This window comes from Semicossyphus pulcher, unplaced genomic scaffold (genome assembly GCF_022749685.1).
Source record: "Semicossyphus pulcher isolate SPU_LCO1_2020_fin unplaced genomic scaffold, fSemPul1.0.p SCAF_5, whole genome shotgun sequence".
NCBI lineage: Eukaryota > Metazoa > Chordata > Actinopteri > Labriformes > Labridae > Semicossyphus > Semicossyphus pulcher.
In genome coordinates, this window is record NW_027211726.1 from 17,158,793 (window position 1) to 17,180,900 (window position 22,108).

At 44.9% G+C, this 22,108-nt stretch overlaps 1 protein-coding gene across 4 annotated transcripts in view; it reads right to left on the reverse strand.

Annotated features, from left to right (window-relative positions):
• Nucleotides 1-932: 932 nt before the first annotated feature.
• elmo1 (engulfment and cell motility 1 (ced-12 homolog, C. elegans)) overlaps nucleotides 933-22,108 on the reverse strand; it is a 112,136-nt gene continuing 90,960 nt past the window's right edge. For 2 of the 4 annotated variants that reach the window (XM_069681128.1, XM_069681127.1), the window contains exons 17-22: nucleotides 14,014-14,177; nucleotides 10,079-10,191; nucleotides 6,672-6,779; nucleotides 6,315-6,397; nucleotides 4,361-4,438; nucleotides 934-2,428 (exon numbers count right to left, since the gene is read on the reverse strand). In XM_069681128.1, the coding sequence (XP_069537229.1) occupies nucleotides 2,228-2,428; nucleotides 4,361-4,438; nucleotides 6,315-6,397; nucleotides 6,672-6,779; nucleotides 10,079-10,191; nucleotides 14,014-14,177 (747 nt within the window). In that variant the 3' untranslated portion in view covers nucleotides 934-2,227. Of the gene's footprint in view, nucleotides 2,429-4,360; nucleotides 4,439-6,314; nucleotides 6,398-6,671; nucleotides 6,780-10,078; nucleotides 10,192-14,013; nucleotides 14,178-22,108 lie in introns of all 4 variants that reach the window. The other 2 variants (XM_069681130.1, XM_069681129.1) reach the window with 2 other exon arrangements.

Genomic DNA, 22,108 nt, shown 5'->3' on the forward strand with positions numbered 1-22,108 from the left:
TAAAGGAGTGTTTGTGTAAGGATCTCTTCTTCGAGCAATGACAGCTCTGAAAGTGATATAACAGAGGCTCTCGAGGCATTTTTTCATCAAATGCTGTCAAGTTTTGTCTGCTTCTGTTCAGGCCAGTGCCAGGATTTCTGTTGCAGCGGCTGGGAGCAGCAGTTCAGAGGACTCCTGCAGGCTGTGCGAGGTGGGACAGGAGGAGATAAACCTGGAGCCTCTACGACACCTACCACCCAACCAAACGTGAGGTGTTGTGATGAGGAGCACCTTCAGGGACCAGACGATAACTGCAGAACTAACCAGAAGTCTTTATGTTTTTGCGTTGATTCTTTTGGGTTTAGCAGGGGCTTTTAAAGTGATAATCTCGCAGTTCTCAGTTTCGTTCTATTTGGCGGCACCTTGTGGCGATGAAAGGTAATTGCAGGCGCATGCGTCCCATATACCAAGACGTCCACGGTTGGCTCCGGTTGTAACTCTTTCCTCGCTGACGGTCGCTTTCCTTTTTAGACTGTTTGCTTCATCTGAGCGTCGAATTTATTTCCTTTTCTTTGGATTTTCACTTATTTTTGAAGTTGTATCTGTAGTCATCCATCTTTTCTTTGTTTGTTCAGCCATTATAGATTACTCTTTACTCGCAACACTTGCAGAGACCAGAAAGGCAGCCGCTCAGCTCCGCCTACCCTCTCTGGCAGACAGGTGATGGAAAACGCGTCACTAACTGGGCGCTGCTTGTCATTTTTTCCGCGAATGTCGCCAAAGACACCCAGTCTGTAATAATACCATATACTGCAAATGCAAAGACATTGTGTTACCTCATTCGGCGATACATAGTAACTTAACATTTATTTACAAGAAAATCTTCGAGATTATGTCTTAAACATCACATTAACAGACTATCCAGATGTCATAGGCACTACATTTCCACACTGACTTACCTAATGCAGGACTAACGTGGTTGGTGAATGAAAAGAGGAACAGAAGGAAAAGTCCGTTATGGTTCTTAAATCTTTAATGTAAACAGCAGTTTTGAGGGGCTTTGAAAAATCCTAAAGAAAAACATCTGAAGGTATTAAATAGGAAGGGGAAAATATATAAATCATACTAGAAATAACAACCATGATCTGTTTTTAAATTAAAAAAATACATAGACTTTCAATTTTGTGGCCATGTAGTCCCAAAACACACACACAGAAAACAGACAACTTTCCTCGACCAAAACATCCTCTTTGTTTTACCAATGACTTGGCAGTTTCACAATTTTAAAATCACTAGATTCCGACCATCTTACAAATGATAAACAAAAAAAAGCTCAAATATTGCTTAGGAATGTCGTGTACAGCAGTCATTACAACGAAAGAGACTCAAATGAGGAAGAGACGAGTGTGTGTTCGTTCGTGTGTTTCACAATGGTGGTGCTTTGTACGGTCGGTTCTGGCAAAGCCACTGTGTAGGTGTGTACAATATGCGATAAGCAGCGGTGGGATAATAACAGGAACATTAGAATATTTAAAGAAAGGCTGTTTACTGTAGTACAGTGCCTTGATTTTGAGGATCGACTTATTCTAACAGTCTTCAGTATATGTGTAGCAGGACAGAGCGGATAGAAGAGACGACCTTCCTTTCAGCCTCTTAGGAAACATGTAGCTGCCACAGATGCTGTAAGTGAGAGTGTGACAGGAGACACTGCCTGAAAGCTGAGGACAAAACACAAAACCCCGTCCCTCCCTGCGCCTGAACTACGCCATCCCCTCCCCCCACCAAAGCCCTGAGGAAAAATAATAAAGTCAACGTAAAAAAGGACGACAAGGAAGCTGAATTAAATTTCTAAGCGTTTGTCTACAACACTCTTCAAGCAAAAAGACAGCGGGCGGCTCGGCTGAGAAGAAGAAGTGAATGTTTCAAAACATCAGACACAGGAGAGTGAGGGAGAAGACGCAGGACGACCAACGACAGCCTGAACGAGTACTTCCTGTTTCCTCCTCTCCATAGCAACCTTAAGACTCTGCATCCATCCCGAGACCCTCGAGTTCAGCCAGCATGTTAACACATTTTCTCTCTCAAGAAGCAAGAGGAAAACAGTTCAATCTTTCAATCACAGATCACTTTTTACATCACATGGTTTTATTTGTTTTTGTTCCAGTTTGTAAGAAAAGTGGATCGGTCCAGTGAGTACAGTAGGTGCTGGGTTGTTCCGGGTGGGGTTTGGGCTCGTGGGGTTGTACGTCTAGTTACAGTCGTAAACAAAGTCATAGTTGCTAGGTTCTTTGGGAATTGGGGGCGGGGCCTCGGGAATCTGGATGTTCTCTAGATCCAGGAGGCGGAGCTTCATCTCCATGGAGAGGAGGGTGTCCATGTCAGATTTGGTGTAGTCGCTGGTCATCTCCTTTCCCAGGAGGGCGTTGAGACCGTCTGTCCACACGCAGTACTGCAGAGACAAATATCCACAAGCAAAGCTAATCAGTACGAGCAGAGAGAAACCTAATTTATAGACAAAAAAACAAACACATCCAAAACCTACAATCTCTGATGACAATGATATATTTCAAACCCAAGGCGAGCTGTGAGCAGTGTACCTTAAAGGCTCCTCCTGCTACAAAGACATGAAGTGAGAAAGGAAGCTAAGCACTGAGGGAGGAACGCTTGTGTACACTGTGACTCAGGAGGAATACAGCAGGGACACCTTCCCCTCTCCTGTCCTAAATACCAACTTCTGAGTTAGAAAAAGTTTCTGGATTCAAGCACCAAGGAGAGGATGTGACTTATCCTTAGAGAAAGTCTACAAATAGAAGACCTGTGTGTAACATTACATCAAAATACCCCTCTCTCAGCCAAGTTACCATCCAATGTAGTTAAAGGCTTAGAGAAAGATTTACTATCAGAGTGACAAAGATTAAGCAGCAAATCTTTTCAATCAAGAAGCTGGATTTTTGTATAAAAACAACTGCAGTGATTAATCGATTACTGAAGAAGTTGGCTATTGGTTTTCCTTTGATTGACTTATCTGTTAATTGACTATGACTTGTTGCAGTCCGATTAAATACCATGGGAACGAAGCCAATATATGCTTCCCCTGTGTCAAATCATCAGTAACCATAATGTACAAAGCCACTGTTACGCAGGTGACACCCAGGTATATGTAGCTTTGCATTCCACCAATCACAACAGTCTAAATCAACTCACCACCTGCCTTTCTGATATCAATTACTGGACATCCTAAAATGTCCTAAAACTAAATGGCGACAAACAAAGGTTGTTTCCACACCTTATTCCTCAAGCAACATAATTGATAATCTTGATACGCGTCACAAAACGTTACGTCAACTACAAGGAATTTAGGTGTTTTGATATTCTGGTAAAGAAAGTTGCACGGGCATGTTGTTCATGCTTATGTTCTGTCCCCTTTGGACTTCTGTAATGCTCTTTATACCGGTTTATCTCGGGCTTCCCTTAACCGCCTTCAACTGGCTAGACTTCTCACTGGTTCAAACATCATCACATAACTCTGATACGTGCTTCCCTGCATTGGTTTCCTGTCCATTTCCATATTGATGTTAAAATCGTAGTAACTTTTAAAGCTCTACATAACCAGGCCCCGAGGTATATTAGTGCCCTACTAACCCCCTATGAGCCTGGGCGCCCTCTCAGACCAGCTGATAGGGGTTTGCTGGTTGTACCCAGAGCCTGATTGAAGACTGAGGGCGATCGGGCTCTTGCAGTCCGGGCTCCTAAACTCTGGATGACCTACCTGCTGAAATCCGGTTTGCTAAATCTGTCTCTGCTTTTAAATCTGTTCTTATTTTTGTAATGTATTTTAGGCTACTTGTAAAGCACTTTGTAACTTTGTTCAGAAAAGTGCTAAATAAAATAAAGGTTATTATTATTATTATTATTATTAGAAATAGTGTTTTAGGCAATTAAGGCAAATCGCTGAAGTGTTTTACCTAGATTTTTATCTTTTTATTTTCCAAAAATGCATCATCATCATGACAAGTATTTTTCAGAATAAACCATGATAAATGCGTTACCTATATCTCCAACTTATTATATATCTAAAATTGCTGAGCTAAGGTGGGTGACATGCCGTTCCTCTGAACAAAAGCAGGTGGGGATAACATGCAAACAAATAATAATAATTTTTCTATGTGCTATCGCAAGGTTGTGACAAAAACAGTTAAATTAACCACGGTAAAAAAATAACTTTTTAAATAAGCTTTAGTGATAAATTCCAGTACATATCGGAGTTTGCATTAGTACATTTGCATGAGTACCAGACGTATATACTAAAGATAAACTGTCCTCTTTGTGTGATCACATGTTCATTCTGTCTGACACCGTCCACAACCTGCTGTTTCCTTACCTCATGCTTGTCAGGAGCAATAAAGTTTAAATACTCGTCGGACTCGTAGAGGACAGAGAAGGCCAGCTCCAACACCTCCTGGAGAAAGGACAGAGGGGGAGGCAGAAGAGGAGGGGGGGGGGATAAAGATAGAAGAGAAAAACAAAGAAGGAACAGGTGAAATTAACACCACAATGCTGCTATTCCTACGATATCTCCCCTCTCCTCCTCCTGCCTTATCACCATCTGTTACATCAGCTGTGCATCAGCTCATCGGGTATCAGCGAGGTAGAGCTCGGAGAGAGAGATACCTCGGATGCCCTCAGATACTAGATAGAGAGAAGCGCCTGGGGAGAGCGGGGATATGGAGTGATGCGATTTCAGGTGCATTCCCTCAATATCTGCTGTAGGTAGTTCATTAAAGAGCCAGATCTGTATACATGAAAGGAATGCATTAAATGCTTGTGAAATTAGCGTCTGATTTACTAAGACGGCAGGTAATTAAACAGCGAGAGACTGGAGACTACGCAGCGGAGCGGTGGGATTTATCTCGGGAAAGAAAGTCTATTTGTGTGTCTGTACAGTGAGAGCGATGTAAAAATTGGAGTACACAAGCCTGGCCAATAAAAGCCAACTCTGAAAAGATGATTTAAAGCTGAAACAGTAAAATAACTTTGAAGCATTTATTATGATTAAACCCAAGTTAAGAGACTCTTATTTGAGACTATTACTCAATATAGAGACATATTTTTTAACATTAAAGCTGTACGAGTTCACAGCCTAACTCGGCTCCCCTCTCCTGCATCACGCTGGCTGCCATCATCGAGATTTCAATAAAGTGCTGCCTAATTGGATCTTCTTTTCCCTTTAATAAAGCTGCTCACATCTGCACCTGCTCTTCGGAAGCAAAGGAGGATTCTCCACGAGAATTGGAGCCGTCGCAAATTGCATGAAATCTCACGCTGCAGAACATTCGATCCTCCACGCTCATCATACATCCTCCGGTCGTGTGCGCGGTCCTCTCTTTAAAATGTATGCACATAAAGCAGGAAGATGTGCTGCAGTAATGAGATGAACTACAGCTTGGATGAAAGGCAAACAGCGCTTCCAGGTCGGTGCACCTGTTTGCTGAATGGCACGCATGTCTCGAGGCGCAGGAGGCGTCAGAAGAAAGGTAAATACGGCCCTGAATACATACTTACAGGCATATGTGTCTGTTTGGAGTAATTACAGAGTAAAAGACAGTCATCTAAGAAATGTTGGATTTGGGAAACACTGCTTGTCACTTCAGCTCTGACTCAGTGTCCCACAATTGGTCCAGCTCTGCTCCGAAGCCTGTGGAGGTGACTTTGTCTGGCCTTGTAACAGTGAGTAATGAAATGTGCTTGTGCTCTCATTCACAGGGCCGGGACAGGCCTGCCAGACGGCCCGCAGACCCCCCTCAGGTCATTCTCCTAGACCTGCGCTTATCGACTAGGTAATAAAGGAGACAAAGCGTGGAGGAGGCGTGCTTCTTTGTCTTCAAGGCTATTTATCCAGGATCCAATATATCAGAGTCCTGTGGGTGTGTGTGTGGGGGGGGTGGAAGGTTTGCAGAGGCAAAGTGCAGGAGAGGAAGGGCTGATGTGTACACAGACACTGACAAGACGGCTCTTTCATCCTGGTTAAGGCACCGCAGAGGGCAGGCCGGTGTGTTACTTTCAAATTTAAACAGCAGCGAAGAGATGTCAGCGTGTTTCTGCCGGCTCCGGAGTGATTTGTGTCGGCGGCTAAAGGACGATTCTGTAATTTATTTCTGCACGCCGCGGCTGATGGGTACGACCCCCCGCGCTGAGCACTGAGACGCGAGTTATCGTGTTATTTCCCCGAGCGAATTTATGTAACTCACATCATGTTACGCAACACAGAAACACAGTCTCTATCTCGCCCGGATACACGCCCACACACACACGTGTACACACAAACACATACACACCTTGTTTTGCTTGAGGGCTCCCTTCTCCTTCATGTGAGGACAGTCTTTGCCGGTGATAACAGCTTTGATATCAGCCACAGGCACTGCAGAGAGGACATGAGTGAGTTCACAACAACAACAACATTAACAACATCCCTGTGACAAGTGTGCCGCAGCAGATTGGGGGCTTGTTCAGTCATTAAAAGTTAAATTTGTCCCACATATGTGCGCTGGATGGAAAACTGATCCTCATACTGACTTGTCACTGCCCGTACTGTGTTTTTAAGGCTGCATATGCCTCCAGCAATACGCTTACATGGACACTGAAGGCTTTAAATTGCTGTGTATTGGGTAAGGAGCATCAATTGTCTCACTCACGTTTGTCCTGCAAAGAGTCGTGGGGCACTTCCCCCTGAGGGCTCTCCTCCAGATCTCCATAGTGCAGGACTTTATGATTCGGAGACAGACGACAGTACCAAAACTTATCTGGAAGAAAACACGAAGAGAGAGACAAAGACAGAGAGGGGAGAGACAGAGTTAGAGGAGTTATGAAAAAGTCAGCGGCTGGCGGGAGACATCTTAAGGGATTGCATGAGTCACCGACAGGAGAGAAAATTAGCATGGCAGATAAAAAAAGTCTGTGACAAAAAGGAGAGAAAGAAAGAAAACAGCCGTGAGGAAAATCCACAGATGGGCCGTGATTCTCCGCATGAGGGAGGGAGTGTGACGGGCAACAAAACAGACAGTTGGCCTTCTTTCTTTTAGGACGGATTCAGCTCACTCAGGTTCGTTCTTAAAGGGGAATCCAGCCTCTTCTTTGTCTGGGGAGGATTAACTGTGACCTGATGAACTTAAGTCAAACACGCACCAGGTCAGCAGAGAAAATAGTCCCTAAACTCTTGTTTTTTCCCCCTTGTTTACACCCAATCGAAGACTTTTAATTTATTAAAACAAAAACTGACACTTTTGGTGTTATGATGTAATTAAACATGTATGTAATAATGTAAAACAGGCTTGGTTTACAAGGTTATCAAACAACCGAGTGCTCAATCAACTGTGGTGCTTAAAATGTACTTTAAAATCAGTGTAATAATCAGGTTTTGTTGCAGGAATAAGACATACTTGCTGATCTAGTGAGTGTGTTTTAATGTTGACTGCTGTGAGGTGTCATCCTCCAGCAGAGGATGCCTGCATCCACCATCTGTGTCTGCAAAGTGCTGCTCGCTCACAGCCGCCGCCCGCCAGCCTCTGCGGCCGGCCCCGGTGTTCTTTTTTAGCGGTTCCCTGCCAGGGTGGGCAGCGAACACGAGCAGAGCTGGCAGTGAGCGAGCGGGGCACAGACCGGGGAGGTCCGGCTGGCATGTGCGTGCACGGCACCGTCCAAAACATAACTTCTGAAAATAGACAGTTGGCGGAGCCAGGCTGGTGCGGAGTGGCAGCGGTCCACAGGGAGCGGGGAGAGATGTGTGCGGCAGCTGTGACAGGAGGGGCGTCATCGACTGTACGGCTTAACTGCTTTGTGTGTGCATGTGTGTGAATATACGAGCGCATATGTTCTGCCTTTGGCTCCCAGACTTCTCTTGGATTTTATTCTTGTATCACTTAATCTAAAATTGTCTTTATCTGATTCAGCTGCCAGAACGTGGGTGAACGCTGCAGATAAAACAGAATCAGGCCAAATTTCCACTTTTAGTTCTGCTTTAATGCAGCTTTTACACAAGGTAAACTCTCCTGAGACCCGAGAGCTGTTACCTGCCAGTAACCCTGCACTTTAAAGATTATACAGGTAGTGCCCTTAACTTCAAAAACACCATCACTCTGAGCTTTTACATGGACGCATCCCCTCGTAATGGGCTCTCTGGAAGGTAGAGAGAAGAGTCATCTGTTCTGAAGTCAGCTAAATTAATATTTGATGTCGGCACTCGCGTCCCTGCGGGCTGGAGGACTTTGAAATAGTCGTACAAGACGCTGAGGGAGAAGCGGGAGAAGGAGAGCTGAGAGGGAGGGGTGTGGGGAGCACATTTTATGTATATGCATAAAGTTTCTGAGGGGTATAGGCGTCGTGAAAGTTTGTCTGAGGAACACACTAAAGACAAGAACACTATAAAACCAAGCATCAGCTTTAAGTGTGTGTCACCCTGCTTCTGATTTAACATCTCATCTACCATCCATAGGGTCTTTTTATTCATGTTTTCCTGCCTTAAATATGCAGGACAAAATACTCCTCATACTGTCAATGCGTGGATGGAACAAAGGCTCTGAGGGAAGAGAAACTAAAGGACAAACATGTATGCAGAAAGAAAAACAAGTGTTTTGTAAGTGTGTTGTGGACAAACAGCGTGTCCTTGACTCTTCCAAAAGTCCTCGGAGGCAGAGAGAGCTGCAGCTAGCTCGTAGCAGAGACAGTCAGTGTGCTGCTGCAGCAGACTGAAGCTGGTGTTGCCCCACAGGCTAGTGTGCTAAATTAAATCCGGTGAGGCTCATGAACCGCTTTATATACTGTTACGTGCTTGCCTACAGCTCCTGCATGGTTTAGTATGTGCTCTGGAGCCTGTCAAACACTAATAACTATGATAGAGTCATTTGAGATTATTTGCTGCATATATGTAGATAAACGTTAATCAGCCGTTGACAAGCAGCAAATAGGATCAGACGCTGAATCCTGGTGATGCTTTCCATCTGAACATCTGTCCTGCAACATCTTTTCCCCCCTCTTACACGTCTTCTGTTTTCTGTCAATCCCGCTCTGACAACATCTGGATGACAGCTGCCAAGACAAATCGTGATCAGGCTCTCAAATGCCAGAACATATTGGAGCGTGGCGAAAGAAACCCACCGGGTTGTGCTCAATTTGATTCGACTTATCGGACGTACAGTTGCTGCAGGGAGGCTGATTACTGTGTCGCAATTACGACAAACCTGAGCTCATCGCTGACTTTTTTAAATTTCATATGCAGACGGAGAGGGGTGAAGGAAAGTGCACGAGGGAGGATGGAAGAATGAAGGGTTCAAGTCTCAGACAGATTAAATCCCTTTCAGCTGAGGAGCAGAATATAATGCAGTTTAAGTGCTACCACTGCTGCTCCTCTCCCTCTTTACTTTCGCTCTGGTGGCAGCAAGTGTGAAGAACGATATGAGGCGGACTGATTGAAATGCATGCAGAGCGGAGCTGGCCGCCGGGTCTTCTTCTTCCTCTGTCTGCACTGTATGACTGAGAGGGAATAATAATACAGATACCTACAGTAAATTAAGTCAGAAGAATATGTCTATAGAGGAGTGTTTATGCAGGGGTATACTTATTTTCACGACAGCCTCCATCCTGTAGAGTCCGTATAACAGCAGTCTGCTCTATTGTTTATACATGACAAGTGTGCATTAATGCCTGTTCACCCTTTATGCTTTGCATTTCTCTGAATCTGATATATCTGTGAAAGCAGGAGTAAAGGAAGGAGTGTGTTTGTGCATCTTAAGACACAAAGATTTAAAAGCTTTTCTTTAAGAGAGGCAGCGTGACGCTATACATCTCTGCCTCGAAGGGCTGACAGCAAGAGAAATGTGCATGAACCATCATGACAGCAGATCCACAGCAGTCCAGAGCTTCAAAGATCTCATCATCTCCTGTGGGGTTTCTCATAACGCAAAAGGAATAATGCAAAGCTTTGGGTGCAGAGAGGAGGGAGGAAGAACAAGCAGAGAGGGGAAACAAGAGGGAGCAGTGTCCTCATGCAGCAGAGGGAGGTGTGGGTATGATCTTGCACGCATGTTTACACGTGTGTGCGTCTCACCTTGCCTCCTGCGACTGCTGATTTTCCTGAAGCAGGTTCCCTCACACAACCTGTTGAGCCTCTGCTGCTTGATCAGCTCCATGATCTCAGGCTGGATCTTCTCCCTCAGCTCCCTGCAGAAAAACAGAACATGAAGACATATTTTTAGTTTAAGAGAATTATCTGTATTCTATAAATGACAGGAGAAGCAGGCCTCAACATCTCTTGTTTCAGGAGGGAACAGAGAACACATGCATGCATAAATGCACACACACTAAATATGTCATATAGCGTCCCGGAAGCCTGATAGCTGTCATTTATTAATGCGTCTTCATGTATGTGTGCCTGTGTTGCATATGAATGAAGTGAAGTTAAGATGAATTATGTATCGGATCTTCCCCAGCAGTGCTGCTGCTCCCCGTCTTTTATTTCCCGGCTCTAAACTTCTTTCTTTCCGAGTCAAATTCACCTTTTTCTTCTCTTGAAATATGCACACATTTCAAACATTTTCTATTTCCTCTTGCTGAATCACATTTTTCCTTCCTCTTCCCCCCCCCTCTCCTTCAGGCTCGTCCGCCCTTGTCTCTCCTCATCAGTCTCCCGCGCTCGTCCTCCCTGTCTGTGTGTTTGCCTCATCAGCGACTCCGGTCATTACATTGATCTGTGGTCGGACATTCACTCTGACATCTTTAAAAAAAAAACACAGCTAGTTGGGAGGGCGTGGTTCAATCATGGGAGGGAGGGATGGATGATGATGATAGCTCGGCTTTCCCGCCTCTTGTACTTTTACTCTGACAGGAGAGACTGAGAGGCTGCTCTCTCTTCTTAAGAAGTCGCTCCAGCTTTAATGTCGACTGAGTGAAAATCAGAGACAGCTGAATAAATGAGTTCTTGCTCAAAGTCTGGTTATCAGGTGTTAAAATGATGAGAACAGTGAGGTATAAAAGGCCATTTCCTGCTTTACAGAAAGGAAAGACCCTACACAGTTTATCAGTAATGTATTTCCATGCAGGTGGAGAGGGGAATAAGTAATGAATTATGCACAGCCATGCTTATTTGATGCCTTTAACTTAAAGGGGAGGGGGGTAAGCTCACTTTCTTCTGATTGGCCGAGGGGCAGAACTCCTACCATGTTACAGAGCTGTCAGCAAAGAGTAACCAGCAAAGAGTAACCTTCACTTTTTTCGATTTGAAATGTCTGCTGCTCTTGTCCTTTGTTAAAGTAAACACTGATGTCGTTCCTTCACAGCTACAGAAACACTTCCTCTAGACATGCTGAACAAACATGACGAGCAGAGCCGTTGAGCAGAGCGGTGGAGTGAAAAACATTACCCAGGCAGACTGAGCTGCTGGGTGGGCGTGTCCTTGAACTGTGCCAGGGGCAGGAAGTTCGGCTGTGTCTCGGGCAGATGCCCAAATATAGTTCCTCCACTTTGTGACATCACAAAGTGAAGCGCCTGGAGAAGTCTGTCTGAAACCTGTTGTTCACAGCAGCCTGCAGACTGAGACTTTTTTAGCAGGAGATTACTCCAACATACTTTTACCTACAGATTTGAAACTTCACCCACGTTTAGTCTGAACATCCAACATTGTAACATTATATACATGTCTTACAATGTGACACAGCATAACACCCCCTCTTTAAGTTGAATATTAAGTATTTCCTCAGCAGTTCTGAGTTGAGCTAGTGAGCAATTTTCAGTTCTGGATACATTGCAAAAACAGCATTTTTTGCAAATCACACTGAAAAAAAGACTCGTTAAAGGAGTCATAATAATCAGACGCTTCACAGCAGACACAGCTTTAATCTGAAGTCTTTCACTAACACTTCCCCTTCAGCTTCTTTTGATGTCTAAAGTCACCCTCTACAAGAATTTATAGCAGAGAACTGGCAGCAGGTAACACAAAGCAGCTTGAGATCTGCAGGCTGACACGCTCTGCTCATTACCAGTCATGACTGTACGGTATTGATTTGAGGAAACTTCCACCCTCGGGAAGTCTCACGCTGATGCAGAGAGACTCATCAGCAGGTGACGTTCAGCGCTTTCCAAGAGTTATTCTGTGATACATTGTGACAAATGTGCCTCTTGTTTTCAGCGTCTGATTCAATTTCTTATCTCCCAGAATGCATTTTGACAACAGGCTGGGATTCGGTGTCAACTTGTTGTTTGTACTCTCTTTTATTCGTAGGAAGAAGAAATTACATTTAATTGTTCTACAAATAGAAAAAAGTGTTGGTTGGTGTTGTGAGCTTGAGTTAAAAGCACCACCTGTCGGGAACATTTCTCTGCATCTTCCTCCACCTTCTGCTTTCTCCTCTGGGATTAATTGTCTGCTAAAGTTTGGTCCCTACCCTTCCTCTATCGATTCAATAAGTCCTCCGCTCGGCATTGATTACTGTTCAAAGGGACGAGCTCTCCCTCGGCTGAATGATTTTTCAATAGTGCTGGCTACTCCATTAAACACAGGCAGGACAAAACAATGTTCTCCATTACAGGGCCTGCATTCAGGATCGGTCAATGAATGATCTATTACAGGCCGGCTCGCCATGCTCAGTGAGCTGCAGGGTTTTAATGGAGCATTCAGTGGGAACGCTGTTTGCAGACAATTTGAAATGAATGCATATTTTTCAATCAGGAGAGGAGAGCATGAAGGCAACTCTCGTCAGGCCAGGAGCCAGGGTTTGGCTGACAAACAGGAAGGAGAATAAAGAAGCAATTATGAGCAAATTAATTACAATGTCCCTTCTTTCTAATCTACCTGCTCAGGTCTTAAGACTCATTTCAGACATCATTTGCGTCTGTATCAAAGGGGGGGTCATTAAATATCACTGAGCAACTCCTATAATTGCTTAAAACTATTGTACTATTACAGACTGGCTGTCTGTGGAGACTTCACAAGCGGAGCACAATTAGTGATGCATTTTCCATCAGCCAGCAGTGGTTGGTCTGTCCGAGAGGGTAGGCGGAGCTAAGCGGCTGCTTTTCCGGTCTCTGCCAGTGTTGTGAGTAAACAGTAATCTACTATGGCTGAACAAACAAAAAAAAGATGGATGACTACAGATACAACTTCAAAAATACGTGAAAATCCAAAGAAAAAGAAACAAACTCGACGCTCAGATGAAGGCAAACAGTCTAAAAAGGAAAGCGACCGAGTTACAACCGGAGCCAACCGTGGACGTCACACGTGCAACACTGTCTGGATACCTGGGCACCTGGTGCAATTACTGTTTATCGCCATAAGGTGCTGATGCCAGATCTTTGAAATTGGCACTTAAATTCTGGCCTCCAATCTCTTTAGTCAATCTCAGAACCCATCGGTTATTGTCTGACCAAAACTTAACCCTTGTGACGTACGGCCATTTCTCTGGGGAGCTCAGGTGTACCCGGTGGTAATGGGACTTGGCACGACTTCCTTCTCTGTGTGCTGCCAATGTTTTTACAGTCTGAAAAGCGACTTGAGTTGTGAGGCTGTAGTGGGGTGCAGAAACGACATCACTGACTGATCTAGGATTGTTAACTTGAGTGCAGACGTGTTTTTATAGAGATTAATAAAATGCCTAATCGTCGTCAGATGATGGCGGATGGGTTTCAGTATGGTTGTACAGCCGGTTAGTTCTGCCTCCTTTGCTACACACACGGACTGTTTTCCTGCATGCAGCTGGTGGACGATGCTGCTCAGACTACAGCCTCCAGATTCTGCTATCATTGGATCCACTTTGTTAATTACTAAGTCCTGTATCAGTTCATGGCTTTGGGACTGTGTGTGTGTGTGTGTGTGTGTGTGTGTGTGTGTGTGTATGCATGGCTTGATGCGTAGATGTTGCATTAACTTGTATGAAAAGTGCTACACAAATAAAGTTGATATTTACAATGCATGTGGGACATAATCCTTTGATAAACGTGTACTTGTGCATTTCTATGAATTTCACACTGGTGCACGATTGGCTGACTCACAGGATGGGGCGGGACTGGAAGTCTTCCTGATTCATCCTCTCGGACTGGCGTATCTTCAGGATCTCTGTGTAGCTCAGGTTCTGCAGGCGACTCTTGAACTGGTCCAGGGAATTAGGCTTGAGAGTCAGCGCGCGCATGATCTGCTCCCTCACCACCTGCATTACCTGCAGAGGAGGAGAGGAAGAGGAGGGTGAGATCATCATGGATGCATGAGCCAAAACTAAACCCCCCTCCCTATTTTAAGGGGGGGGGGATCAAGGGAGCATATAACCGTCTGTTCAGTCCCAGACAGGATTAATAAAGTTTTTTGTAGGTTTTTTTTTAGAACCGGAGCCTGTAATCCAGTCTGGTGCGCTGAGCCTTAAGAGCAAAAAAGCAAAGCGGAATAATTCAGCGGCAGCTAGTCGACTGTTAGCCCCAGTATCATGCATCAGTGAAATGCATGACCGAAGTCGCCTCTAATACCCCGGCTGGCTAACAGCATTAGTCTGGCTGTGGCTGCAGAGGCATGACATGAGAAGTGTTCCAAGTCATCAATCCCTCTCACGGGGGCCTTTGTGATCAGCCGAGGTGACAGTGCAAAAGCAAAAGCTCTCCGCAACAACACATTAAACACATCATGCATGTCTGGATCAATTAGCTTAGCGTGTATGCAGCGCTGTCAGGAGATAATTAAAGTTTACACACAGACGCAGGAGAAGCGCACACACACACATTTGAAACTAGTGCTGGGGAAATCAAAGAGCAGCAGCGAGCTCGAGCAAATATTCTCTCAACTAACTAATGTGTCTGTTATTACCCAAGCATTTAATGCGTTAAAACCAAAGGCCTGAACTGAATGGTACTTAGACTCATAAAGATGTGAAATAGAATTAAAGCCCAGTTTGATCTACCTAATGACAGGACTACACCGACTTTCTAACACAGCTAATAAAGCACTGATTCTTCCTACAGTCTGAAATCTCCTTATCCGTCCTCATACTCACTTGAGCCTCTGGGAAATGAGCCCTTAGCTGAAATCTTCAATGACAGCTGCTTCCATTTAGCTTTGCACTCTGATTTGCATTCTGCATAATTAGCATTTGAACGCTAATATAACTCACAGATTGATTCTTTAGCTGTGAAGGTATTCCGCCCACACACAGGAGGGCTTGACTGAGAGCAAACACAAGTGCTAATGTGCTGAAATCACCTACGACCACGGCTTCCCCTTCAAACCAGAGAGCATCCTGCGGAGCTCGGTTTGATGTCGGCCTATAAATCCTGCCGAGACGCTCTGTGATATTTGGCTTTAAAAATAAACTTGACTTGGCTTCAGTCAACATTTTTCGGGCCAGGTTGAGCAGCGCCGTTCCAGTTTCTGCAGACGCTGTGATGCCAGACGTGACAGGCAGCTCTGATTATGGATCAGCCTTGTTAGCAGCCTCCTCTGCAGATGCTGAATCACTGGATCACATCATACTGAGGCGACAGAAAGAAATAGACTGTCTCTCCTTTTGTTCCTCTCTGCTGGATTTCTCCTCTCGCCGCTTGTCTTGTTGATCAAATGCTCGGGGACATTGAAGTATTTCCAGCCTCTGCAAACACACTTCTTCTCAACACGTCCACTCAATTATACTGTGAGACAATGAGATTTAAAGCTGATGTTTGAGCGTGCATGAATGTGCAGAAAAATGTAGATTTTTTTTGGGGCTTCACTCATAATTGGATTATACGATCCCGTTTCATCTGGGTTCAACAAACAACGCCGAAACCCAGCGAGCCACGATCCCAAACAAAGTCTTATGTAATATTGTTTTTGCCGTTTGTTCTGCGAGGCGATTACTCATCAACTTTCTGACCTCTGAACTCTCGCTAGTCAGACTGAGCCAGGGGTGAGAGCGGGGGAAAATAGAAGATGTGAAAATGAAATATGGACATAAACATCCAACCAGCACGAGAAATCAGAGGAACACGAGAGCACAAAGACGATGGTGTAAAAAAAGGCATAAAGTCGAGCTGGTGCTGAGCAGTGAAAGAGCTACAGAAAGTAATTAACCCATTTCTAAATTTACATCTGATAAGCCCCGAAGGTAATACTCGACTCCCACACTGAGAAAATACTGGAAAGAAAAGTTTTTCTTCTTTTTTCTCACTGATAACATATTATTGAGGATGAAGCAGATTATCAGTGACTCAGCGCAAATTCATTCTGTAAATCCCCTTTGACAGAGGCGGACAAGGGCTGACATCAGGATGGTGGTTGTTTAAAACGCAGCTCTGATCCGGGGATGGGATAAAGCCCCTGTGTGCAGAATATCAACCCTGCAACCAATGCAGTTTACAAAGGGGAGTGATGTGCATGGCTGTCTTTGGTAGGACCTGCACGGGACACTTTGTGAAAGCAGAACAGACTGTGCAGCATGAGGCGTTGCTGTATGGTCAGTTTAACCTGCATGGATAAAAAAAAGGTAGATTTAAGCCCGACCACCAGAGGGCGAGGGTCGACACCTTCCCTTCTTCCTTGTTCTACATCACTTTAAAAGTTGAGCGCTTAAATGTAGGCGTGCAGTCGCCTTTATAAGAAGGACTACGCTTCTTCTCATTTACTTGTCTGCATCTCTTTCGTATCCCTCTATCAGTCAACTCATCAGCAGACAGCTGTCAGTTCCTCCCTCAGATGAGCCCCTCTCCCTGCTCTGTCTGCTCCACAGAAGGTTGTTTTCTGTATTCCGTCCTCGCCTGCAACACCCTCTAATGTGCACGCCATATTTTCATGCAGGGGGACACGTGTCCAGAAGGCCTCAGATTTACAGCCCCCGTGGACTGTCTGCTCAGCCGCAGCCCTTGGCCTCCTCCGCCCTCCTCCTCCTGTGAGAGCCGACAAATGGATGAAGCCGGAGCGATTCATCACTCTTGTGCAGCAATACTTTTAATCACAAGTTCACAAATAAATTCTTTCCACACATACACACGGGATAAATCCTTATAATTAAGTTAAACTAAGTTATTTTCCCATTAAGATTACGAATGGTGTGTAAGTGTGTCTAAAAGGAAGTCTACAGTTCATGCATGTATAATAACTTTGACTTTTGGCAGCGTGAGTTGTATTTCTTTAACGTCCTGAATCCGTAAATGATGCCCTGAAATCACCAAAACAGCAGGAAACCTCGATGTTTTGTATTTTCAGAGGTCATTAACGTCGCTTTAGTTGGCACCTGCAGCTCGCTTTCCAACCTCATCCCGATCTCTGGAGACTCTCTGCCACCCAGCCTTGATGTTTCCGCGGAGCCGTCCCCGGGGAACGTTCATTAATATGCCTTGTTTGCAGCCATGTCTCCGGCAGGAAAACAATTCTGTTGGCCCATGTGGCTGCACTCCTGCTAATTAAAACGGCGAATATTCATCACATTTAATACGAACACATGGTCCTTTCACAACAGGGCGGAGGGGCATTATGAATATTTTATCTGCAGCCTCCTTCTTTATGTGCTGATTGCTCGGAGAGCACCTTGGTAGAGGTGACATGACGTCAGCGCTGAGACAAACTTTATAAGATGAGCTCACTTTTAGGATAAAGTTAGGTTTGTGCTGGCGTCATTAGATTCTGTCTGTAAAATCTAAGTGCAGGATTGCTCATCTTGTTCTCTGCTGTTGATCCAAGATTTATCTCTTCTATCTCGTCTTCCTTTCTTCCCGTCTTTCTCTACATTCCCCATCACGCTCCCTAATCTCCTGCAGACAACGGGCCATCATTCTTTCTTGTAGCTCGAGTTACAGCAGAGCAAGTGTCAGCAAAAGTAATTAAACGCCGTCCCATGAGCCGTCTAGTACACGTAATGAAGCGCAGGCCACACTGACTCGTCTGTCTCGCACTTCTTCCAGTCTCTCCCCGAACAGGACAGTCGGGCAGTTTCCTCTCTCCCGGAGTCGCCCCGCCATCCATCATCCCAAACGCACCAGCCGGAACAAATTACCGTCCCCCCTGTAGCCGTCCAATCAGCACTCGCCGCTGCTCCATTTAACTAAAAGGATGCTAATGACATCATTTACCAGCTGTCACTCAAACGCTCACCCGCCACTCAAGCCTGGCCGTTGGAATCTGGCGATTGTGCAGTGCGGGCGCTTTAGTGGGCAAATAACGCGTCGGTAATCACAGAATAATGACTTTGCTGATACTCCCTGAAAGCAATCAAAAAGTCAATCTCACGTGGTGATAATGGGAGCATGGTGGAGTGTGCTCCTGCATCCTAAGCCTTGAAAACATGAGCACATACAAAGAGGACGCAGTCACACACATGTGCGAGCGCACAGAAAGCACACGTTCATTCAATAAGCAGCAGCGAAGGAGAACACTGGGAATCTATTTCCCTGCTATTGAAGTGGTAATTACATCACACACCCCCTGCCACCATGTCCCGTGTTCAATTAATAATTATCTCCTTCAAAGTTCAAACAATGATGTCATTCAAAGTGAAGAAACGCCACAGAGATGGACATGAAAGGACGCCCATCTCTTATCACACTGTACAGAGAGGAGCGCTGCGTGGACTAAATATAGAAGATGACAAAATTCATCGAATAAAGATGAAGCACGATGAGTTTAAGGTGGCTCTGATACAAATGTAGTGTAATTATATACTGTTATCCATAAAACCTGGAGAAGAGCCGACAAAATGCAGTCTGCATTTGATCAAATTAAGTATCGACTTGTTTAATACGAGCTCGTTTAAATTTACTTCAGCTTCCCGTCTCCGGAATGATAGTGACACTAATCTCTGCCAACAAGGCCAACTGTGCCGGCTTTTGGACTCCGTCACCTCGCCGTCTGTGGGAGAGGACGTTTTGGGAGGCACAACAAAACATAGATCTCAGTCTGACTCGCTTAAAGCAGCACACACACACACACACACACACACACACACACACACACACACCATCTCTTACAACACAGTGCAGAGCCACAAGCGCTACCAACTGGCCCGGCTACAGAAATCCTGTCCTTTAACAGTAGACCACGCTGAGTGTCAGCTGCTGTCACTGTCACAGGTGTGTCGGTGATGCTGATTGTTTTATATGAGACGGCGTTCAGGCCACAACCCGGGTCAAACTTCATCTCCACTTGGAGGGTAATACGGCCAGCAGCGAGGAGGGAGACTGTCAAATGTGACAAAAGTAATATGGATCACAAAATGAGCAGCAAGAACGGTAGAAACAGAATCAGAGCGATGGTTACATCACGTCTGCAGCGTCATTAGTTAATTAACAGACTGTTTGGTTCTTCAAGACAAAACAAGATGCTTGACGAGTAACACAATGTTACGTCTGTTATGCGAGTATTATGTTTAACTCAATCAATGATCCTTTACTAACCTTACCAAGAATATTTTGTGCCTTAAGCTAACAAAAACCAGTTTAACATTAACCACCTGTTCATTATTAATACCAGGCTGATGAAGGTCACCTGATTAAGACCACAAAGGTAAACTGACCTTGGCCTTTTTCCTGCATGTCAAATATTAATAAAATGTGAAATGTTTCCCAGCAAGATCCGATTCAAAAATCTAACCAGATGTCACGGATTGTTTGTTCGATCGTTATGAGGAAGAGCGGGCTGTCCACTAATCAGAAGATCGGCTGTTCAATCCCTGGCTCCTCCAGTATGTGTAGGAGTACTTTGGCAAGATACTGAACCTGAGATTGCACCCAAAGGCATATCTACAGGTGTGTGTGAATTTGTTACATTAGATCCTGATGGACAGGTTAGCAGCCTCTGCTATCTGTTTTTGAGTCCGTGTTTGTGAATGTCAGAAGACTAAATACAAGTCTAGTCCATTTACCTTTTCTTAAAGGGCTAGTTTGCCGATTTCCAACCTCAGTCATATCATGTTATTATGTGGAGCTAATGCCATTATGTTAGAAAAAGATGTCACTCTGTGCCTTTGAAGGACGCTATCCGCTTCCCCAATGGGCCCTGGAAAACCTCCGTCAGACTACGTAATACAATACAAACATCTGGCGGAGGCCAGGGAGCTTGGCAAACTAAACTTCCTCAATTTAGGACGTCTGCCTCTGATGTCATGTCTCGTCAGGTTTAAAATGTAGACTGCAGACCTGAAGATTTTTTAGACGATCCACCGGTATATTCCCATCGTATTTCTGATTCTGTATCGCTCTGAGTCATTGCCTGCAGCTAAACGGTAGTGTTTTACTCCAGCGTCTCTCGCTGGGCTGTTCCTGTCAGAGGGAGGGGCACAATGCATGCTGGGTGTTGTAGGAATGTAGAATGGGTGAAACCATGAGCTGTTTGTACAACTTTCTCCACAGTTATGGCGCCAATTTCAAATATTGTTACTTCTATCGATTACAGAGAACACCAGCTTTGACTGACAGCAGCTCTTTCCAGGGGCGAACTGCTCCTTTAATGCTTACTTGACCTCTGACCTCTGCATTTGCAAAACTGACGACAGTGGTACATAGAGCGTCATAGTTTGAAGGGCAAGACCACAGACCAAGCTTCTGTGTTTGATGGGAGGGGAGTGTATTGCCATCTTTGTAACTGTATGTCAGACACTTGATGTTCTGTGAGAGACGGTCAGACGGGCATTTCATGAAGGGGGGAGAATAAGGGTAAAAGGAGCCAGATTATATTCAGTACATTCAGGGTCTCTTGTTAGACTCTCCTGACAGCCCTGTCATGGCTCCACGTTAAGCCTGCTGAGAGCAGCTAAGTGGAAAGGCACTACTTTCATCCATTAAAATTTCAATTATGTATCTTCGCCCCACGGCTCGAATGTAGGGAGTCACTGTATCTCAATAATATAAAATAGAGTGGAGAGGGGTGAATGTAAGCTCTTTTCTCTCTCAGTGGATGCCTTAGGGAGCTGTTCTACAGCTTTACTGCGCCACAGGGAACTGCACATACTGTATCATAGGCAGGACGGATACAGACACTTTCAATGTACTCTTATACTTCACAGTTATACAGAATATTCCATGTAAGTTCCCAATATTCCCATGCACACACACACAAAACACTCCTGCAGGCCTCCCTCCATCAAACTGAACCCTCCTTCCTCATGAGTGATGCGAGCTGGACGCCGGCTGTTGCTGCTAGCTGTTGTGTTGCCATATTTAGAGTGCGAGCGCTGCATGCTCAGACAAACTGTCAGTAGAGCTCTTTTTCAACAAGCAGCTCAGCGCGAGGCGCAGCTCGGCACATATGGATGACTAGAGAGCGAAGTCGCCCGGGAAAACGCCACTTACTGCGAGAGAGTCAAGAAATGCTGATGAAAGCCAAGTGGCGACCTTGGCTGCATTAATGAGTGTTTCATTACGACACGGTTGTTGCAGGAAATATGAACATTGTGCATTAATTGTCCCAGAGGGGGATGAGTAAATTGCTTGTGATTAAACTTCTACTCAAGGACGACAAAACATCAGGTATTATTTCATTATGTAAGATAACTCTCACGAGGGACCTTTCCTGGAGTCTGCCCATGATGCATCACTGCTGGAAAAATCTGCTTTAATGCTTTTTGGATCTAATTAAAGTTGTCTGGAAAAACTGAACTCAGACATGCTCTCTATTAATAATGCAAAGAGAACCCATTTAAACCAGTTAAAAGTTGGCTGTTTTTGGCTGCAGTCAAGCCATAGCAGAGCACACAATGCAGACTTTCCATCATATTGTGCTGCAAACGTGCTCAAGCATGGCAGAGAAGCTCAGGGAGAAGAAAGAACTACACTTCTTGGCAATGATTCACTCTGGCCTCGCTTGCCTTTTCTCGTGTGAAGGAAGGTGGACCAATCGAGAAAGCGAGCTACCGAGTAACACATACATATCTGCGTTTGTCTGCCTGCCTTTACATGCGTCATCGCCCTCCTATTGCAAGATGAAGTGCTCCAAATTAAACCCAGATTCAAGCTGTGATACATGAAAACAGGAATATTATGTGATACTAATGATAAGGCCTGCAGCAGCCAGTCGCAGCATGTGTCCACAATAAGACACGCCCACACATCAGAGCCTTTGTGTGTGAGCACTCTACTTGGTGTGAGCTTGAGAAGGGTTACATATATGTGTTGCAGATTTATCAATAAACAAACTAAATCA